General features: G+C 39.1%; 1 protein-coding gene across 1 annotated transcript in view; it reads right to left on the bottom strand.

The window, feature by feature from the left end:
- Nucleotides 1-22,376, bottom strand: part of COL6A5 (collagen type VI alpha 5 chain) — an 85,956-nt gene that overhangs the window by 4,287 nt on the left and 59,293 nt on the right. Inside the window, exons 34-36 of the mRNA XM_054595727.1 lie at nt 21,705-22,364; nt 18,962-19,052; nt 9,993-10,201 (exon numbers count right to left, since the gene is read on the bottom strand). Coding sequence (XP_054451702.1) covers nt 9,993-10,201; nt 18,962-19,052; nt 21,705-22,364 — 960 coding nt within the window. The remainder of the gene's footprint in view (nt 1-9,992; nt 10,202-18,961; nt 19,053-21,704; nt 22,365-22,376) is intronic.

Raw genomic sequence — 22,376 nt, 5'->3', positions numbered from 1 at the left:
AGTCTAAACTCATCTTATTTAAGGAGACTGGGCCTTCAAAAATACTTTCCTTCAAGAAAACCTGGCAGAAATGTGGATAAAGTGTACATAGCAATGCAGTGTATTTTCTAGAAATGTCACCAAGCCAAATTCCTGTCTTCAAGCTTATGGAAGAATTTCCTCAGAATGGCAGAGGTGGAAGGGCTGGCTCACTTGACCATTGACAAGGCTTGAAAGAAGTTAGGAATTTCCAGCTGAATTTCCAGGGAAGCACCCCCAGAGATTAGCATAACTTTGGCCAAGATTTAAGCTGCAATGCCAAGTGCACTCCATTAACTTCAGGAAGAAGTGTGGGTGGGGTGAGGGAATTTAGGGAGAAGAGAGAATCTACAGGAATTAAACCATTTGGATTGGGATTAAGCACGGTGCTAACTAGCTACGCTGTCTTTCATGGCATTTGTGGGAAACCTCGAGATATGCATGAGTTATCCAGCAATCTGCCTTGGAATTTGTCTGTGGGCCAAAATTAGCCATGTGGTCTCCCTAGGTAAGCCACATGCTCAACAGAGGCTATGTAATGCGTATGTTTCTTTCCACATGAGTAAATAATTTTCAAGTTAACCTTTTTAATAAGGCATCTCAAGAGATTAATAATGCTTTCTTTTTCACTTTTATACTTTCTGAGTATTTGAGCACTCAGTTCACTTCAGGTCTTATGCTCAGCCCTATGCATGTCTTCTGTCATTTAATCTTCTATACAGCACCATGAGGGTGGAATGGTCATCTATCCCATTTTACAGATGAACAAGCTGAGGCTCGGAGAGGGTACATGACTTGACTAAGAAATGACAGCTTGGTAGAAGAGGTAGGATTTGACCAGAATAACTGGTCATTGGATATGAGGATAGAGCAGATACATTAATGGGTACATTAACTGCCTCACCAAAGGCCCTGGAATCTGGCTTGAAGAATGAGTATCTTCTTCAGTTGCTGTTACTTCTGATTGAAACCACTAGAGGAAGTTTTCTTCCAAAAGTAGGCAGTTTATATGAATTAAATAAAATTTGTAATTTTTTCTTCTCTAGGTATTGTAGAGCAGTGGTTATTAGCAGGACCTATGGCGTTTGTTTGAGTCCTGTCTGCCATTGTTATCTGTCACCCTGAGCCACCTCCTTACCTGTTCTGTTACCTAAAGATAGTAGTAATACACTACAACCTTATAATGTTTTTTAGAGAATTAAATACATTTTGCACAGTGCCTAGCACATCCCAAATACTTCAAATGTGTAATTTTAGAGGGAAATAAACAAGTAAGAAAGTCTCAGACATCTGAAAATCCTACCTGTGATACTATATTTTGCAAATCAGAATTTCCATAAGAAAAAAACACAAAGTCAACTGGCATTAGTGGAACAGAACTTACACACATGCGCACAAGTGCACACGTGCTCTCAGAAATGAGATGCCTACTCTGCTGCGTTTGTGCATGCGGAACTGCAGGGGAGGTGGCTCTCATTTTCACAGCTCTCCACTTAACACTGGCATCCCCAGCCCGTCCTCCTCCCTGTCTGGGGAGGTCGCAGGTCAAGTTCTAAGGCGGGCGGGCAAGGTAGGTAGGAACAACAGTGTGCATCTGACTGCACGCCATGGATGTTATACCAGAGGGACACAGAGACACATTTAAACTCTCGTTTTATTGCATGAGGTCCTCTTTCCCCTATTTATCTGAAAAAATAGGAGTAACTATTTTAAAATAGGTTTCATCCTTGATCCCCAAAACTGAAAATACATCTCTTTCTTGATTTAGACTTTTCTAGGTGGCGCTGAAGGCTCTAAGGCTCACTCTTGCCATGTACTTCACACTCTGAAACAACAGTCTGCGGGAGGTATCAGCGTACAGAGAAAAAGTGATGCATGTCAGGAGTTATTTATACCCAACACCTGGATTTGAACTTTGGTTCTTATGGTGTTATTCTGTGCTCTGGTTTCTGAATGAATTTATAAGCAAGGATTTTTTTTTAAATGAAATAAAATTTTTAAAAAATTGTACCACCAATATTATTTTAAAGTAACTCTCCCAAACTATTCTCAAATTTGGCAATTTCATATATTTCCTCCTTTGTAAATGCCTCCAATGCCATCACCACGCAACATGGCATATAGCTAAAAGCGTTTTTGTGTGGACGGGCATGGGTTTGAATCCTGGCTCTGCCACTTACAAGCTGTATGACTTTGCTTGTGGTTCTTAACCTTTGCATCCTCATCTGTAAAATATAATAATAGATTTTTGGGTAAAGATGAAAGGAAATCATGTAATAAACTGCTTATCATTGTGCCTGGCACGTAGTTGCACTAAATAAGCAGTAGTGTATGTGGTTACAATAATGCCTCATACATCGGTTGGTCAGCAAACAAGACAGTGTATGCAATGCTTTGAGAATTGGACTGCATGGAGTAAATATTGGCCCCTGAAGCATTCCATCTGTACTTTCTATTGAACTGACTGCTTTCTACCTTGGATTAGATACTTTTTTGTACGTACAAGATATATTCTTGTTAGAATATAATCTCCTTGAGGACAGGGCCTCTGATTCTTTTAAAACAAACAAAGCAAAAAAACCCCCAACAAAACACTTCTCTAACCCCTCAAAGAGACTAACGTATGGCTTAACTTAGAGCAGGGGTCAAATACTACTTCCCACATAACAGGATATTGGAATAGGCATGGGAAAGCCCATGTAAATGCTTAGTAGAGTCCTTTTGTATAGTTAGTGCTCAGTGAAGGCTGCCACGGTCACCTCCACCGCCACTGTCACTACCATCCCACTCTCCCATCTCCATTACTATACTATCACCACCACAATCACCTCCCCACCACTACTTTGTGGTACCGTCGTTGTCACCGCCCACCCTCATACCTCTTCCTCTGTCCCACCACCAGCAATATCACTGCTCCCAACGCCTCTACCTCCTGCCTGTACCAGCAGCAGCAGCAGCATCAAGCACCTTCACCGCCATTGTCCTCACAACTATGGTGACCTGCACCAACACGATCACTAGCACCTCCATCACTGTCATCACTGCTACTATCACAAAATTACTACTTGACGTATACAGGTTTTATCCGTTAGAAAGTGGTCCACATGATTAAATGTCTCTAACAGTCTAGAACATGGCTTTATTAATTGCAACAAATGATTGTACGAGACATGCAGAATCAAACTCAGTGTATATTTGAATTCAAGTAGTCCACATACCTTGAACTCTCAGTTCACATCAGTTTTGCCCACATGTAAAACCTTCAGGGAAGACAATCAAAACGATAATAACGATATAATGAAATCCTCAAAGAATTAAAAATAGAAATACCATATGATGTGGCAATTCCACTTCTGGGTATTTATCCAAAGACAGAAATACTAACTCAAAAAAAATCTGCATCCTCACATTTATTGCAACATTATTCACAATAGCCAAGACATGGAAACAGTAAATGTCTATATTCAGCCATAAAAAAAAAAAGCAATCTTGCCATTTGCAACATGGACAGACCTCGTGGGCATTATGCTAAGTGAAGTCAGTCAGAGAACAAGCACTGTATGATCTTCCTTATATGTGGAATCTAAATTAAAAACAAAAAATTATGGTACATATACACAATGGAATACTACGCAGCAGAAAGAAAAAAAGAAGTACTAAACTTTGCGACAGCATGGATGGAACTGGAGAGCATCATGCTAAGCGAAATAAGCCAGGGGGCGAAAGACAAATACCATATGATCTCACCTATAAGCAGAACCTAACCAACAATGCAAAGAAGCAAGGAAAATATGACCAGCAACACTGAAAGGAAAAGAAATCAACAGAGACAAGAGGGAAGGGGGGGCAGGGAAAGGGAAGGGAAGGGGAAAGTCAAGGAACATATAGCAAGGACTCATGGACAAAACCAAAGGGGAAGAGCTGAGGGAGGGAAGGTGGGAGGGGGCAAGGGAAAGAGGTGGGGGGAAGGCAGAGACAAATGTATTTAAAAAGTAAATAAATTAATTTAAAAAAAAATCAAGCTCATAGATACAGAGAATAGAGTGATGGTTGCCAGAGGTGGGGAGTGGGAGTTGGAGAAATGAATGAAGGCAGTCATAAGGTAAAATACATACATACATACATATCTAAACAAATAGGAGGTCTGTCCTGAAGGTATCCAGCCATGTAACATGAAATATAGAGATATTTATTGAAGAAGATACAAGATACAAGAAACTATACATAGGACAATGACACCCCAGTCCCCTTCAAAGTATAGGTACCTTGGGACCTCACACAGTTCTTCCAGTTACCATCAGCTGCCTGTTGTACTTTCCAGAATCTCATCGATGGTCTGAAATTTCTTCCCTTTCAAAGGTGATTTTAGCTTTGGGAAAAGCCAGAAGTCACAGGGTGCAAAACCTGGGTTCTAGGTGAGGCTGAGCCACCTCGGTGATTTGATGTTTCACTAAAAATCTCTGCATGAGACGGGATGCATGAGTGGGTGCATTGTTGTGACGAAGCTGCCAATCACCAGCTGCCCATAGCTGTGGCCTTCGGAATCATCAGAAATTTCCACAGGAGAATGTTCAAACTTAACGCAAAATATGATGCAGATTTGTTGCTCTACTCACTCAGTCATTTTGCATGTGACGGCCACACAGTACACATGTACACATGCTCACTCAACAACATCTACTGCCCCTACTGACTAGTACACTGAAGTCGTCATTGTTTACACGTGCACATTCCAGTCCACTCTCCTTGGCTGCCAGGTTACATCATGTCACGCAAACCATTCTCGTTATATTAACAGTGGTTGGACTTTTTCTAGACAGACCTTGTACATAAATAAATAAGGTACATTAATGAGCAACAACAACAAACCAAAAAGAATCTAACCCAAACAATAAAGGACTATTAAGGTGATAAAATTCAACTATGTGTTTTGATTTAACAATAAAACAAGCAATTCATAGTCATAATATTTTCAGAATTTTACGTCAGTTATGAAGCCAATAAAACATGAGTAGCATGGCAGGAGCATAGAGGTTGCAGGGAAGAAAGGAAGGCTCAGCATTGCTTGGGAGGGGGGAGAAAGCTGCTTAATAATGCATTTTTAGAGTCTGAATTGAACTGTATCTTTGTGACAGTTTTTCAGGACATTCCAAGTTTTTCATAGTTTCCCTAAATATGGAGTCTGGCAATTAAGAAGAATCAGGCATTGATCTTGCTGCAAGGTATTTCAGGCAGAAGCAGAAGCCCAGATAAATCTAATTTTCATGATTCCTGTGATTTTAACAGCCATTTACGGAATGAAATCAGTGTTCGCTATTAAATTAGAACTATATCATACAATCTGTATGACCAGGAATGACCATGTGACTCCAATTGTTACACATAAAATCAGGGTTATGAATGTTCACTATACTGAGGAGTTAATACTTTCAGAGGCTCGAGGTCAAATGGGGCAAAGGTAATGATTTCTATGTACACTTCTCCCAGAGCTAATTCCATGCTTTTTAAAGTAAGGTAGAAAAATAGAATAATTAGATGACAGAATGTCACTTTCATTAAAAACTTTAGGCTATAGTCTTATCAACATCTTATTTTTAAATTAGCAAACAGAGAAGAGTTCCTGAAACATAGAGCAAAAATCCTAAGACCTGCCCCTCTCCCCCTAAAACCCCAATATAATAAATTCCCAAGCAAAAGTAAATGCAACAGCCTCAGTCCACAGTTTAAAATGAACAGGAGACTCAGTTTATTCTCCAAAAAGCTTCAAGATGGTTGAGACTTCCTAGAAAGTTCCTGAAACATGTCATTAAAGTTTAGATATGACTACAATTCTATTTGCTGACCGTATTGATCATACGAAAGCAGGACATTCGGTTGATGTTCCATGGGTGACTCAGAAGCCAGTTCTGCTGCATTTAATTCCAGTGCAGATTCACATTTAGCAGAAGTAAAGCTATATATTCAAGTTCACTACATTACAGCAAAATTAGAAGCAAGCTACAGGTTCGATGAGGGGTAAATAGTTAAATACACGCATTTATTAAGAGCAACATTATAAGGACATAGAAAACATCAGTATGAAGCTTGAAGCAATATGTAAAATGTATGACAAGATTATGCATGAAAAGCATGGTACACAGTTGAATAAAGCTATGTAACCCTATATGCCTAGGGAAAAAGCAAAGCATATATTCCATCCCACAAATAGCTCAACTTGCTAAATTGTTTGGTTTGGGACTCTGTATATCAAAACTGTATGTGGTATAATGGTAGTTTATAATTTCTCAAAATTAGCAAATCCTGAGGGTGTAACAGAGTGACAGTCTACACGGGGTAGGACCCACCACTCCCACCATTGAACTTCTAGTTCCATGACTGTAGGGACATGAGGTTTCTTCTAAAAAAAAACAACAGGGTTTCTCTCACTATTGACAGTTCAACTGGGTAATTCTTTGTTGCGAGGGGCTGTCCTGTGCATTGCAAAATGCTTGTCAGCATCCGTAGCCTCTGCCCACTAGATGCCAGTAGCACCCTCCAATTGTGACAACAAAAAAATGTCTCTAGACATTGCAAAGTGTCTCCTACGGTAGGTGCCCCCCAATGAATTTGCAAGAGGAGATCACTAAATACCATTCCAACTCTAATACCCTATGATTCATTCAAAGTCAAAAGACATATTGGCTTTTTAAAAAGAGCTAATTTGTAGATCAGAATCAGATTAAAGGTAGACAAAAATGTAAAACAGAGCCTGTGCAAATTGTCTTGAGCTCAATTCCAGCCTCACTCAAAGAGGAAAGTGTTGTTGCTTATAATTTCTCAATGAAACTCATTGAAAAGAACACCAGCTGAAGTTATCCTAAGGTCTGGGATGGCTTAAAGCTATGAGTGAGCCTAAGGTTGAGTTTGGGTTAGTATTTAATATTCATTACAAATTATCCTGTCCTTCTTTAACCTTGAAAATAGACTAAGTATATTTTGAATACTGTTTACCATAGCATCATTGATGAAAAGTGTTAGGCTTGTCAGTGGGACAACAGTTGTAATTTAATTAGAATTACACCACCCATTTTTCGTTACATAATTCTGAAGAACTATGACATTGGCAAGTAAGTAGGAGGGGCTGAATTTTCCAAGGAATTTTTATATTGCAGATGTAGAGGTTAAAGTACATGATAGTATCTGTAGACAATCTTTATATATTTGGATCTTAAAAAATTAGACACTTGGATGGATGAATGGATAAATGGATGGATGGATGAATGGATGGATGGATGGGTGGGTGGGTGGATGGATGGATGGTGATATGTTCAGTGGTCTTGGATGAGTAAAATAATATTGTAACCCAGTGCATCTGGAACCCTTTGGCGACAAATTCTCCCTTCTGTTCTGTGATACTAAATATCTAATTGTTTTCAGGTCCACAGAGAACACAGAGCAAACTTGGCACATCAAAGTGGCAGAATGATTAGTGGCTCCCAAACTTTAGCCTGTGTTAAAATCGCATGCGCTGCTCGTTAAATCAGATTGTTGAGCCCCAGCCCGAGATCATGATGCAGTAGGTCTGGGATGAGAATCTGCGGTACTAATGAGCTCCCAGAAGAAACGGATGCTGATGGTTTAGAGACCACACTTTGCGAGTCACTGGGATAGTGGTTCTGAAACTTGAGAACATACAGAAATCACCGATGGTGGTTTTCAAGTTAGTAGCTTTTCCCAGCACCTCTAAATAGGAAGCAGTAGTTCTGAGGAAGGCATAGAAATCTGTGCTGATGAAGGACTTCCATTCCAAGTGATTTGGATACAGATTGTCCTTGAACTGTTGTCAGGAGTGGAAAGCAGTAGAAAAGGTGATGGCACTGAAGATGAACTGGGGAATGGGAGCAGAGGAGAAGCAGAGAGAGGGCATTGGCCGAAAGATAGCGGCTGTGCGTTTCTGGTGAGAGAGGGCGCTCCGCGACTCGTCGCCAGCCCGCAGGACTCTGGGAACGCGACACATTTCTTAAATGGTTATGATTCTTGACTTTCCCTCAAGACTCTTGGTTCAAGGGCTGAAAGATCAGCCCATCAGCCAAAAGGATCAGATTATAAAGGAGTAATAAGTAGAGCACATGGAGGCGTGTATGCAAATTATCAATTTTTATTTATGTAATACATCTGGAACTTATCAATGCTCAACTGTTAGCAACTGAGTAAAATAGTTGATCCACAATTCACTCTCCATGAGGATGGTACATTATACAGAAAGTTCTCAGTAGATTTTGGCAGCTGGCTAAAGGCAATTTTAGGGAAAAGAAAAAGAAAAAGAAAAAGTCCCTAGACAACACTTACGATCTGAGACTAAGGTTTATTTTAAAGGATAAAGAATGTATACTATCCTTAAGTCTGAGACTCACTGTTTCCAGGCAGTCACAACCTGACATAATCCTCATGGAACCCCCAGCACACTTCAACCCAGGAGAAACTGGGTGGGATGGGGATAACTGACAATGTACGTTTTTTTTCTTACTAGAGCCAGGCACAATTACTTCTTCAGCCAAATTGGATCCTATGATAGCTATGAGTGTCTTGATTCCCAGATATCTGAAAAACCAAATAAAAAGTCTTTCTATTATTACTGAACAATGGTCATTAAAGATGGTTGCAAAGATGAGTTTCTTTTTGGTCCTTTCTTAAATACCCAGTCATAGCTGTATTTCCTAATAAGGTTCCTATTTCTGAATTATTAGACTTCAGAATGCTTATCTCTAACAAAACTATCACAAATGACAATTTGTTGTTCTAACACAGCCAAAAACAACTTCTCTCTTCCTTTTTCTTCCTTTTAAATGAAACCATAATAAATTCTTGTCCCTTGAGGTCTGTCATTATTCCCTTATCATTAAAATAAACACCCTGCATTAACTATACCCATGAAAAAGAATATTTTATTCTCTTCTTTAAGTTATGTCTATATGACAATAAAAAATTGCTTTAACTAAAAATATACACAATGGAGTACCTTAATGTCATGGTACTACATATATTCCATTTTACTGCATTACCTCTTTTTTTAAGGTTTATTTTTCAACTAATGATTGATTGACTTTTTAATTCTCAATTCTAGCTTCTTTTATAGAAATATATTTCTTTATGAGAATTTCAACTGTTTTAAAGATAAAGTTCAAATATTTATGTTTCAGAAATTGGGGTCAAGGTAGGGATATTCATATTGAACCCAAGGAAAAGAAAATTTATCTAAGGAAGCTACTCAGAATAAGCATTATTTGTTCTTATGACTAACTGGCATGAAAAATTGGCCCCTCTTTCTTTTGAACTTGAATATTCTAACAACACCTATGATATTTATGACATAGGACTTAAAATGCTCATATTGTGGTCTAAGGAGCATTTTGAGAGATTCTAGTTGCATAGATGGAATGGCTGAATGGTCTGTTTAGAATGACATTCTTTTTAATAGAAATACTAACATTGTATGTCTCTGACTTATTTTAAACTATTAAACCCTGACAAAAGGTATTACTGCTTTGTCATTCAAAGGTACAGAGGAGGAGGGAGGAGAGTTGATGCTTTATCATTTCCAGGTCCCTCAAAAATAACTCATATGAAATCACATGGTCACGAATTCTGGGGTGCTGGCCAGGCCAAGTTTTAAAGTCATTTTAGTCCCTTCTGTGCTTTGACTTTCCCTGTGTTACCTCCTTCTATATCACACTAACCTTTCTAAGTTGTGGCATCCAGATAAATCTTAAATTTGATATTAGGGGCATTACTTAGAGCTTATATTAGCAATCTCCTTGCTAATATCTGTCACCATTTAAATCTTCACTTTCAATAAAAGGAGTAGTTGTAGCCACCACTTTGAACTTAAAAATTTGCTTTAGATACCAGCCTTAATGTATTTGATTCTCTACTGGTGTTAAAAGACAAGGACCCAGTTATCTAAAAATTTCCATTGTAACTTTTCATTTACTTACCAGAAGCAAGATTTGCAGTTTCTTCAGAATCCTGACCTTTTTCATATTTAATCATTAATTTTGATGGCATTAACATTTGGCTTGGAATGTGAACCACATGGTCATTTTCACTGCCATCCAACATAAAAGATAAGTCTGCCTCAGCACTTAATTCCTGGTCAATGTACCTGTCTTCTTCCAGAAAAATCTGACGTGACTCAGCAGTAACTCTAGAAGATAAAAAGGAAAGCTTTAGATAAATCTAGATAAGTTTGGGGAATGCAAATATAATATTACAACAAATTAATACAGTTATTTAATTATATCTTAGAAAAAATGGTAAAAGTGAATTCATTTCAATCAAATAGTTCATGAAGATTCATTATACTCATTATTTAAAAAGTATAAAATGGGAGGAATCAAGATGGTGGAGGAGTGAGTGGAAGTCTCACTGACCTCTTCCCAGGACCAACCTGGGATTACAACTAAATTGCGGAGACATCACCTGGAACAAATAACTGAACAATAGCAAGAGAGGAGCCTTGTAACCTCAGAGACAGAAGAATCAGCTTTACAGCAATCTAACTGGTAAGGAGTGTGGCAGAGACTCGAGAAGGCAGGCAGGGTGTCCACGGGTGGCAGCACCAGAAGGATAGTGAAACGGCCAGTAGGGCCCCCCTGAGAAGAGTGGGGTCTAAACCATAAGCTGGGATCTCCAGCCTACAGCACCAGAGCCCAAAAAGTACACAGAAAATTGCCAGCTACAAAAAGCAGCAGGGTTGCTCTTTGCCAGAGATGGTCGGCTAGAGACACAAAGAGCTGTTTAAAGGGCCAACGCATAAATTTTTATTTGCAGCCACTTGCCCTGGTCTCTGGTAAAGACGGGGGCAGAGTGGGCTAGAGGAGAGACTGGGGAAGGAGGTTTTGGAGAGAGAAGAGAGAGAGTAGCCGGCAGGATCTCGGTGCTGACTCATCCCCCATCCAGCAACAGCCATGCTGCTCGGGCAGAGACCACTCCCTTTGAGCAGCAGCAATGTCAGAGGACCCCATAACTCTGCCATTAGGAGGGATTCCACCCCACCCTGTGCTGTCTAAGCCGCCTGCTGAGTGCAGAGTGGTGGCCACAGATAGTAGATCCCTGGCTAAAGGGGACGCAGAGAGGTCTGGAGACACTTGAGGAGAGACTGGGGATGGAGGCTTTTCAGGAGAGAATGGAGAGAGTAGCCAGCAGAATCCCAGTGCTGACTCCTCCCCCATACAGCAGCAGAGTGAAAGGATCCAATAACCCCACTCCCAGGTGGGACTCCGCCCCAACCTGACCTGTCTAAGGCAGCCTGCTGAGTGCAGAGCAACTAGATTAACAGCTGAGGGAGACAGCCACAGACAGTAGATTCCTGGAAGTCTCGAACAGACTGCCTAAGGTCAGACAGGAATGACATCTGACATCATCAGAGGCAGATCCAGAAAGAAAAAACAGTGGTCTCCTACCATAGAAGTTCATACCACAAAGTCAGGAGATCAAGACAGATCAACTTAACAAGCAGAATCAAAAAAGAAGTGTCTCACAAATAATGGGAAGACAAAGAAACACCCACCACTCAAAGGGAAAGGAGGAATCCCCAGAAAGAGAATGAAATGAAATAGAGGCAAGTAAACTATCAGATATTGAGTGCCAAAAGACAGTTACAAGGAAGCTCAATGAGCTCAGTGAGCTCAGAGAGAGTTACAAAAAACTATAGCGAAACTACGAGGAACTTACTGCAACTTATATCACCATGAGAAAGGACATAGAAACTATCAATGAGAGACAAGGGGAAATGAAGAATACAGTTTCTGAGTTGAAGAACACAGTAGAAGGAATCCAGAGCAGGCTAGATGAAGCTGAGGATCGAATCAACAAGCTGGAGGATAAGGTAGAAAAAAGCTCCCAGAAAGAGCAAGGAAATGGAAAAAGACTCCAAAAGAATGAAGAGGCGTTTAGGGAAATGCGGGACAACCTGTCCCATATCAGGGAAACCTGATATTATGGAATACTATCCATAGAATAGGGATATCAGAAGGAGAAGAGGAGGACCAAGGGATAGAGAACCTGTTTGAAAATGTAATGATGGAAAACTTCCCTAATGGGAGGAGAAAAAAACACAAGTCCAGGGAGCACAGAGGGTCCCACTCAAGAAGAACCCAATGAGGCCCACTCCAAGACACATCATCATTAAAATGGCAAATATCAAAGACAAACAGAGAATCCTAGAGGCAGCAAGGGAGAAAAAGGTAGTAACATTTAAGGGAGCCCTGATACGGCTAGCGGCTGACTTCTCAACAGAAACACTGCAAGCCAGAAGGGAGTGGCAAGAAATATTCCAAGCAATGAAAAGCAAAGGCCTGCAACCAAGACTGCTCTACCCAGCAAGGCTCTCAATTAAAATAGAAGGCAAAATAAGGAGTTTCCCAGACAAAGACAGCTAAGAGAATACACCTCCACGAATCCAGCACTGCAAAGTATGCTAAAGGGACTACTTTATGATGAAGAAAAAGAGTCTATGAATACCCAGTTCCTTTCACAGTCACCAATACTGATATTACCAATATTTTTAATACTTATTAATCTGATCATGACAATGATGTGTTATTTTAATTGTTCCTTTATTATTTGTTGAAACTAAACTTGTTTTTGTATATTTCTTGCCTATTTCTATTATTTTAAAAAAATTTTAAATGACTTTTTGGTATTCTTTATCCATGTTTTGATTAAATGTTTGTAGAATTTTTGCCCTAAAAATAAAAGAAACAAACCCTTAACCCTTTTTTAGATGTTTTGCAAATACTTTCCTATTCTATTACTTCTTTAATTTTTTATATGTATATTACTGTACAGTCTTAAATGTTTAATATAGTCATATTGCCAGTATTTTACTTCATAGCTTCTAGGTTTGAATATTTTACTTCAGGGTAAGAAAAATAGTAGTTTGTATTTTCTCCTAAAACTCCTTAGATTCTACATATTGATTTTTAACTCACCTGAATATTTCTCTTATATTGTGTGAAATAGGGCTCTATATTTGTTTTATTTCAAGTAATAGTGGTCCATGTACCTTATTTGTTGAATAAGCCTTATTTTACCCATTGATTTTAAGTTGATAAAATGTCAACTTAATCATATATTACATTGTTAGACAGATATATGCATTTGTCTCTAGAATGCTCATTATTTTTCATTGATCTACCTGATTATTTCTTTGCTGGTATCATGTTGGTTTAATTGTGGAGGCTTTATAATGGTTTTAAATTTTTTAATATTTTATAATTAACTTTGACCTTTTCAAAAATAAATAAAATCAATCTGCACTAGAAATAAATAAATAAATGGGGGGGGGGAGAGAGAGAGAGATGGAACTCCTACCTTTTGCAATAACAGGGATGGAACTGGAGAATATTCAGCTAAGTGAAATAAGCCAGTTGATGAAATACAAATACCATAGGATCTCACCTATAAGAGGACTCTATCCAACAAAATAAACTAACAAACAAAATAAACCACACGCATGGAAACATGGAGCAAACTGAAAGTGACCAGAGGGGAAGGGGAAAAAGAACAGTGATGGAAAGAAGGGGAAGGGACCAGAAAAAGAACATGTATGAATGACCCATGGACATGGACAACAGAGTGGGAATTGACTGTGGGAGTGGGGGCTGGGAGTGAGATGGGTGGAGGGGGGTGAAGGGGGAAAAATTGAGACAAGTGTAATAGAATAAACATGATTTTAAAATTAAAAAAAAAAACAAAATTACAGTAAAATATATTTAACCTGAAAAAAATATAATAAATCAACAAACAACAAGTGCTGGCAAGGATATGAAGAAAAGGGAATCCTTTTGCATCATTGGTGGGAATGCATATTTGTACAACGACTACGGAAAGCAGTATGGAGTTACCTCAAAAAATTAAAAATAGGTCTGCCTTTTCACTCAGCGATCCCACTTCTGGGAATATATCCAAAGGAACCCAAAACCTAATTCAAAAGAACAGAAGCATACCTATGTTCCCCGCAGCATTATTTACAACTGCCAAGTTATGGAAACTGCCAAGTGTCCGTCAGTAGATGAGTAGATAAAACAATTATGGGACATTTACACAATGGAATACTATTTGGCCATAAAAAAGAAAATTTTACCCTTTGCAACAATATGGATGGACCTGGAGAACATTATGCTAAGTGAAATAAGCCAGTCAGAGAAAGACAAATAAGATATGATTTCACTCCTATGTGGAATCTAATGAACAAAAGAACAAAAGGACAAAAGGAACTGACAATGAAAATGGGGACAGACTTATAGACAGAGAGCAGGATGACAGCTACTGGGGAAGGGTGGAGGTGAGGGGGTGGAGGGATTGAGCAAAAAGGAAAAAGGACTCATGGACACAGACAACAGTGTAGTGATTGCTGGGGGGAGGAGGGTATGAGGGGGATAAATGGTAATTATAATAAAATTTTTTTATTAAAAAATAAAAGGTATAAACTGGTATATTTTAAAATTCCCATTTATCCTTCCTTTTCCTCCATCTGCTTATAGCCTTATGAAATAATACTTTGGAATAAACCACATCTAATTTGCCACCGAGTTTTTGGTAAATAACAAGAAAATCAATGACAGGTTATTTGTAATAACCAAATAATGTCTCTCAATCACCATCGAAAATATAAAAAATAGTCATATAATTTACCAAGAACTGCTCTGAAAAGAATAAGACTATATAAAACATATCTCACTGACATCACACCTCTTAAAATACTCATAGTCTCTACATTTACATTCTTAGGCATTTAAAAGTTCCCTATGATAATTTGAAAAGTTTTTATTTTTTTATTTTTAAAGTATATTTTATTGATTATGCTATTACAGTTGTCCCATATTTTTTCTCCCTTTTATCTCCCTTTGCTCCACACCCAGTCCCCACCAACATTCCCCCCACCCCTTAGTTCATGTCCATGGGTCGTACATATAAGTTCTTTGGCTTCTCCATCCCCTATACTATTCTTAACCTCCCCCTGTCTATTTTGTACCTACCAACTATGCCTCTTATTCCCTGTAACTTTTTTCCCATTCTCCCCTGCTGATAGCACTCCATGTGATCTCCATTTTTCTGACTCTCTTCCTCTTCTAGTTGTTTGCTTAGTTTTTTGTTTTGTTTTGTTTTGTTTTGTTTTAGGTTCAGTGGTTGATAGAGTTTGTTGTTATTTTACTGCTCATAGTTTTTGATCTTCCTCTTTTTCTTAGGTAAGTCCCTTTAACATTTCATATACTAAGGGCTTGGTGATGATGAACTCCTTTAACTTCACCTTATCTGGGAAGCACTTTATCTGCCCTTCCATTCTAAATGATAGCTTTGCTGGATAGAGTCATCTTGGATATAGGTCCTTGCTTTTCATGACTTTGAATACTCCTTTCCAGCCCCTTCTTGCCTATAAGGTTTCTTTGGAGAAATCAGTTGATAGTTTTATGGGAACTCCTTTGTAGGTAACTGTCTCCTTTTCTCTTGCTGCTTTTAAGATTCTCTCCTTATCTTTAATCTTGGGTGATGTCATTATGATGTGCCTTGGTGTGTGCTTCATTGGGTCCAATTTATTTGGGACTCTCTGAGCTTCCTGGATCTCCTGGGAGCCAGATTGGGGAAGTTCTCCATTATTTTTTCAAATAAGTTTTCAATTTCTTGCTGTTCCTCTTCTCCTTCTTGCACCCTTATGATTCAGATGTTGAAATGTTTAAAGTTGTCCCAGAGGTTCCTAAGCATCTCCTCATTTTTTTGAATTCTTGTTTCTTCATTCTGTTCTGATTGAATGTTTATTTCTTCCTTCTGCTCCAAATCATTGATTTGAGTCCCCGTTTCCTTCCCTTCACTGTTGGTTCCCTGTATATGTTTCTTTATTACACTTTGCATAGCCTTCACTTCTTCCTCTATTTTGTGTCCATAAGCAGTCATTTCTGTGAGCATCCTGATTACCAGTGTTTTGAACTCTGCATCTGATAGGTTGACTCACTTCCTCACTTAGTTCTATTTTTAGAGTTTTGATCTGTTCTTTCATTTGGGCCATATTTCTTTGTCTCAGCATGTCTGTTACGTTGTAAGAGGCAGAGGCTTAGGTATTCGCCAGGACGGGACAACCCCCTTCACTGTGATGTGGTGCTGTATGTGGGGGAGGGGTCAGAGAAGGAACAGTGCCACTTGCTCAGCTCTCTGTCCACTTTCAGTCACTTCCCTTACTATCCACAAGCAAATTGGGCCCTTCTGGTGCTGATTCCCCAGTGGGTGGATTTGTATACATTCTAGGACCCTGTGGGTCTCTCCAGCAAACTCTCCTGTGAGGCTGGGAGGCCCTGCCACTGCAACCCCCACAGGTTTTTATAGCAAGGGTTTTGAGGCTTTAGTTTTCTGCACTGGAACCCTGGGTGCATGGTCTGTCTCGCTCCCCAGTTGTTCCTCCGGGCTTATCCACACATGGATGTGGAACCACACTGTCGGGCAGCTGCCACTTTGTCTGCCCAGTCCATTTTTTTGCTGTGTGTCCTCTCCGCCCTAGCTGGCCATCTCTGCCCCTCCTATTGGTCGGGATGAATGTTTCTTCTTTAATTCCTTGGTTGTCAGACTTCCATACTATTTGATTTTCTGGCTGTTCTGGTTATTTGTTTGTTTGTTTTTTATATTTGTTGTCGTCCTTTATTTGGTTGTGCAAGGGAGCTGAGATTAGTTTTTATTTAAATGATGATAGATAACATATTCAATATAAGTTATTCTTATTTTATTCATATAAATAAATTATACAATTTCAATGTCCATGTTTACATTTGTATTTGATACCTGTGTTTGGCACCCACAAGTACAACTGTAACTGTTCAGAGTTAACAAAGAAAGGAAAAAAGTCAGACATAATATGTGTGTATGAAATAATACATTCACACCAAGTAAAGCCAAGTTATATCATGACACACAGTATGAATGATCATTGTAGAGAAGTGCAGGTGAAGACAAATGGTGAAGAATCAAGTGCTCACCAACAAAGGCAGGCAACCTGCAAGCATATGGACCTCTGCAGTGTGCATTATATTTTACCAGTATCATGTTTTTTGTTTGTTTGTTTGTTTGTTTAGTTTTCAGGAATTCTATTTTGGCAAAGTAGAATCATCCATTACATTACATTAGTGTTTTAAATTTGCAGAAACATGGGAATAAAGAACAAACTGATCGTGACCAGAGAGGAGGAGAGGCAGGTAACAGGGAAAAGAAAGGGAAGGGTCAAGTCGAGGAACATGTATATGAAGGACCCATGGAGCAGGGGAGAGCAATGAGGAAAAAGTTGGAATAACTGTAACTGAACAACAAATAAAAAATATATATATTTGAAAAATTTAAAAAAGGACCCATGGACAAAGACAATAGGTAGGGGGGAAGACTGAATGTGGGAGGGGGGTGGGCAGGGCAGGTGAGAGCAATGGGGGAACATGGGGACAACTGTAATTGAACAACAATAAAATTTTTTTTAAAAAAAAGAAAGACTTAAATAAATTGTGTCTTGTTGCATTTGCTTAGATTTGATGCACAAATTTGTTTTGGTCTGATAGTTGCATAAGAACTATAAGCATAGGGTACTTGCAGCTAGATTTATGTTTATTTGTACATGTTTAAATAACATTACAATATTCTGTTGGTAGTTCTTTAGGACTTGATTTTCCTTTAAATGAATTTATGACTTATTCAATATTGGGAAACATTGTTTTGCGTGACATCAATGTTATATTGTCCTTCAGAAGGTGTTGGCTGTTGGTCACTTCCTTGATAAACTACCAAGTAAATGAAATATAACATTAGAGGAACATGCACTTTCATGAACTCTGGGGCACCCTCACCTTGCCTTTTTGTTTCTGAATGTTAGAGACCTTATCTGTTCTGAGAACCTCTTTGCTTGACTGCCACCTGAGAGGACAGAGTAATTATGGCCCTAAACTGGGGCTTTCATAAGCCTCCAGGCTGGGATCCAAGCTCAGGGAAATAGAGAAGCAGAGAGCAACCAACTGGGCCACTCTCTTTCTGTTTGAGGTTCAAGATTCATTCAGATTAATTATTTAGGATACAGTTATAAGGAAAATTATTTACATGTGCAACTCTATTGTGGGGTCTTCTATGCTATGTGTTGGGGTTCAAACTATGAATCATGCAGCCCCAGACTTCAATGAGATAAGACATTGGGATGAACTGTAATAATTACCTCAGCAGATATATAAAAAGGTACAAACAGCCCTGGCCGGATAGGTCAGTTGGTTGGATTATTGTCCCATACGCCTAAAGGTTGTGGGTTCGATCCCTGGTTGGCGTACGAATGGGATCTCACATCGAAGTTTCTCACTCTCTCTCCCTCCCCCATCCCTCCCTTCCTCTCTAAAATTAATAAACATATCCTTGGGTGAGGATTTTTTTTTAAAAGGTACAAACAAGGAGGAATTATGGATTTTGATTGTAGTAAAGACAGTCTTCAAAGTAGAGACAGCTTTAGTCAGGGCTATAAAAGATGGGTGGGGTTCCACTGAAAGGAACAGGGTCCTAGGGAAAGTGACCAGAGGTCCAGGAATCAACAGTTCACATAAGGCTGACAAGAGTCCAGTGTGGCTAGAACTCAGCACTTACAGTGGGAGAGATGGGAAGTGAGGTGGAGGTGGGTTGCGGCCAAATTGTGCTTTCTATTCTGGGATAAATTTCAGTGTGGGAATTTCTGAGGAAACCATGAATTTAGAGGCAAAATTATAATAAGGCTCATGAGGATGTTTTTAAAACATCAATCTAGAAAGCATGCTTGATATGTAACTTCTGCTACAGAAAATGAAATGCATCAGAGCCTTTACTTCAGAGACTGTATCAACCTAACAACCTGCCAACAGCCGGTTACACACCCATCAGTCCATTAACAGTCACTTGTAAATGTAAGAACTTTCTAACTCACAAGGAAAAACTATCTTGACTGTCCTCTTCTTGTAAATTGTTGAGTCTACAGGCATTCTCAAGCACCGATGGTGGGTACTGATTGAATCCTCCTATTGAAAGAGCAAAGTTATAATTAGATTTTTAAACTAGAAATTGTGAATACTAGATAAAGAGAATCCCAACAGGAATCTTCTTCAAGGGATAAATGTCACTGAAATATTTCAGCAAAATTTGGCTGGGGTGAAAACAGAAAATAGTAGCTACAAGAAAGAGCATTTAAAACTTGATTTTAGAGTGTTTTGCAGCCAAAGAATTACCAGGATCAGGGGAACAGACCACCTCAAATTGTTCATTTAAGGGTCGATTGTGATGCAGAGATCCATGGTTTTTATATGCTCAAGCTAACATGATACTCTAGGGGAAATTTGATTCCAACTCTATAAAGCTTTTTCACTCAGGCATATGCTAATGAATCAAATACAGAAAAGGTAACATTTTATTACATGATTCTGTTTCTGTGCTTCTGCACCAATTAATACTGATTTCTAGGAAGAAAAGAATCACAGAAAGGGTTTTAGCTTACTGACCTAAGTAAATTCTTTTACCCCCTTCCCACTGTTTAGTAATCTGTGAAATATTAAGGAGTCTATCATTTCACCCCTCATTTAGGAAAACAAATAGTTTTTGGTTAAAGGGGGCCTTTGACCATTGAACGAGGCTCCATGAAAATATCTCAAAGAATATTCACTGGCTTTATCATATTTCTCTGGTTCTAAGACTAGCAATTTTTTTCTATTTCCTTAAAATGAGACTGTTTTTTAATCTATTGCACTGGACAGTTGCTGCTAGTAAGGTAGGAACTGGGAGGTAGTTGTTACTGTCTGTGCATATGGGAATAGCGAACATGCTGGCACCAAAACTTGTAGAAGTGGTGTCAGTAGTTTAAAAAATTCCCAAAAGTATTAGGACAGGAGTCTTTTAATCCCTACAAACCAAGTGGTTATGGGGAAACAGTGAACTGGATGTTTTAACAACACTGCTCAGTGGAAATCAAAAGTAAGCAAGCTCTATGTAATTGCAGAGCCACTTAAGAGCCCAGCAAGACCAGCTTGGAGTTATTTATAGTCTTTCAAAAGTTCTGCATCAACATCAACCTTGATGGCACAAAGAACAATAATGAATGGGAAAAGGTGAATATCAATGACTCTGAGTCAAGAAATAGCTCACAAGACTCAAATTCTGAATAAGAAGTTCTAGAGATGTCTTAACCAGTCTATTTCATGGCCTGAGTGATATATGATTGTCTGTCTAAAAGAATTCTTCTAATTGCTATAAAATAAAACACCCTAAAAGGAAAGTTACTATCAACATTTAATTGGAAGCATTTTTTTCTTTCATTTTACGTAATATAATGATGCATGATACAACTGAAGGAATTTAGAGTTAAAGAAATAACATGATATTCCTGAGTGGGCAATCATTTGCTTCTTCAATTGAATATGAGCCAAAGAAGAAAGGTGGAGCTCTCTCTGCAATGAAGAATAACATTTCAAGATACAGTCACTATGGTGGTATTGGAGATTCCTTAAACACCAGGGCAACTTTGGAATTCTGGGGTGGTGGGATTGGTTTCACCAGGACCTAACTCTAAACCTGTCAGATTCCCAGAAAGAACAGGTTTCAGCTCAGATTCTGTGGGATCCTCCAGAGCAAGTTTTTTCAGCCTCAGTGCCATTGTAGTTTGGGGCTGGATCATTCTTTGCTGTGGGGGCTGGGAGGGTGCACTCTGCACTATAGCATGTTTAACATATCCCTGGCCTCTACCCACTAGATACCTACCAGTAGTATCCTCTCCCTCAATTGTGATAACCTACAAACTTGCCTACAGACATTTACAAACATGCTCTGGAGGGGCAAAATTATCCACAGGTGAAAACCACTACTGTAGGAAGAGTCTCTCAAACCACTTATGATGAAGGACAGGCATTTTTATTTCTAATCCTCTGCAGATTGATACACTTGGTTATCTTATTCAATAAGACAGACCCTGCTGTTTATGCACTTGTATGCCGGGGCAATGGCAAATAGCTTTAAAAGTTTCTAGATGCTTACTCTCAATTTCTGTATTTCTTTCTTCATAGCTCAGTTTGTGAACAAGCGCCTATTCAGTGGTGACACTGTACTTGGCCTAGAGCCTTGCTACTCAAAGTGTCATTCCTGGGCAGGAGTATTGACATCATTGGGGGAACTGTTAGAAATGCAGAATCTCAACCTCCACTTTAGACATACCAAATCACAGCCTGCATTTCAACAACTGTGTGCTGTATGCTCACACTCTTTGGGAGCAGCACAGGAATGGGATGTCTTTACACCCTCGCATGCGTCTCCAGGGTGGGCCGAGGCTGGGAAAAAAACCCTGCTGTAGCAGAAAATCTTATATTTAAGTGCTCATTTTGAAGACCATCTAAGAATGGCTAAAATTTCTTTAGGTTGAGTGCGCGTGGCTCAGGAGAACTCTGGTGACCCTGTGCTTTTTAAAGTGCTAAGATTTCGGCTAAGAGACGTTCTCTCATGAAAAACGAAGGCCTCGCTACACGATGACCAGATATAAACAGAGTATAATCAGATATGTCCTACCCCTTTCCCCAACTTACCAGCAGGCTAATTCATATGTTTGGGTTAGCTATAGATATGAAAACATGTTAGGTTATCAATATTCTTAACTAATTTGTTGAAACAGGAAAAACAAAATAATAACTTACGTCTGACTGCATATACAAATGGCTTTAAAAATTTCACAATGTAATCCAGATCTGGTTTATGAATTCTCCCAAGCTGTATCAGATGGTGATCAAGTGGGTAGCTGGCTAGCTCCTCCAAGTTATCTTTTTGTGGAGAGCCCAGGGAAATCACAAATATGACATAGCCTTGACACTTGGCCCTCAGAGCCACCTTCTTTAATAATTCCCTTCTCTCATAGTTTTCTCCAGCTGAGACCACAAAGATGACCTTATGTTTTCTCAGGTTGGGTGCTTCTGGGAAGAGATTCTGTATGGTCCATTGTAGGGCATGGCCAATGGTGGCTTCTCCATTTAGCTGTCGGAGAGAATTCTGGATGTAGCTCTTCATTAGGACTTGGCTGTTGTAAGTTGTAAATTTAAACTCAGATTTTACTGCACCCTTCCTTCTCCTAGAACTATCCCAAGGAGAATAGCTCAACAAGGCAATCCTATCACCAGAGTCTGGGATTGAAGGGTCTGAAGCAATGTTGAAGTTGTCAAGCATTGCGCTCACCAAGTCTTTCATAGCCTTAAACTCATCACTTGCTATATTATGAGAATTGTGTAAGAGGACGGCTACATCTATGTGTGAGTCTGCAGGCAAAAGGATCTCTTTGATGCAAGCATTTGGAGAACACTTATCTGAAAATACAT

Source organism: Pteronotus mesoamericanus, unplaced genomic scaffold, assembly GCF_021234165.1.
Source record: "Pteronotus mesoamericanus isolate MK-2021 breed Mesoamerican mustached bat unplaced genomic scaffold, CSHL_Meso_final scaffold_54, whole genome shotgun sequence".
Classification (NCBI taxonomy): domain Eukaryota; kingdom Metazoa; phylum Chordata; class Mammalia; order Chiroptera; family Mormoopidae; genus Pteronotus; species Pteronotus mesoamericanus.
The sequence above is the reverse complement of the archived record's forward strand: the minus strand, read 5'-3'. Positions and strand labels throughout refer to the sequence as shown.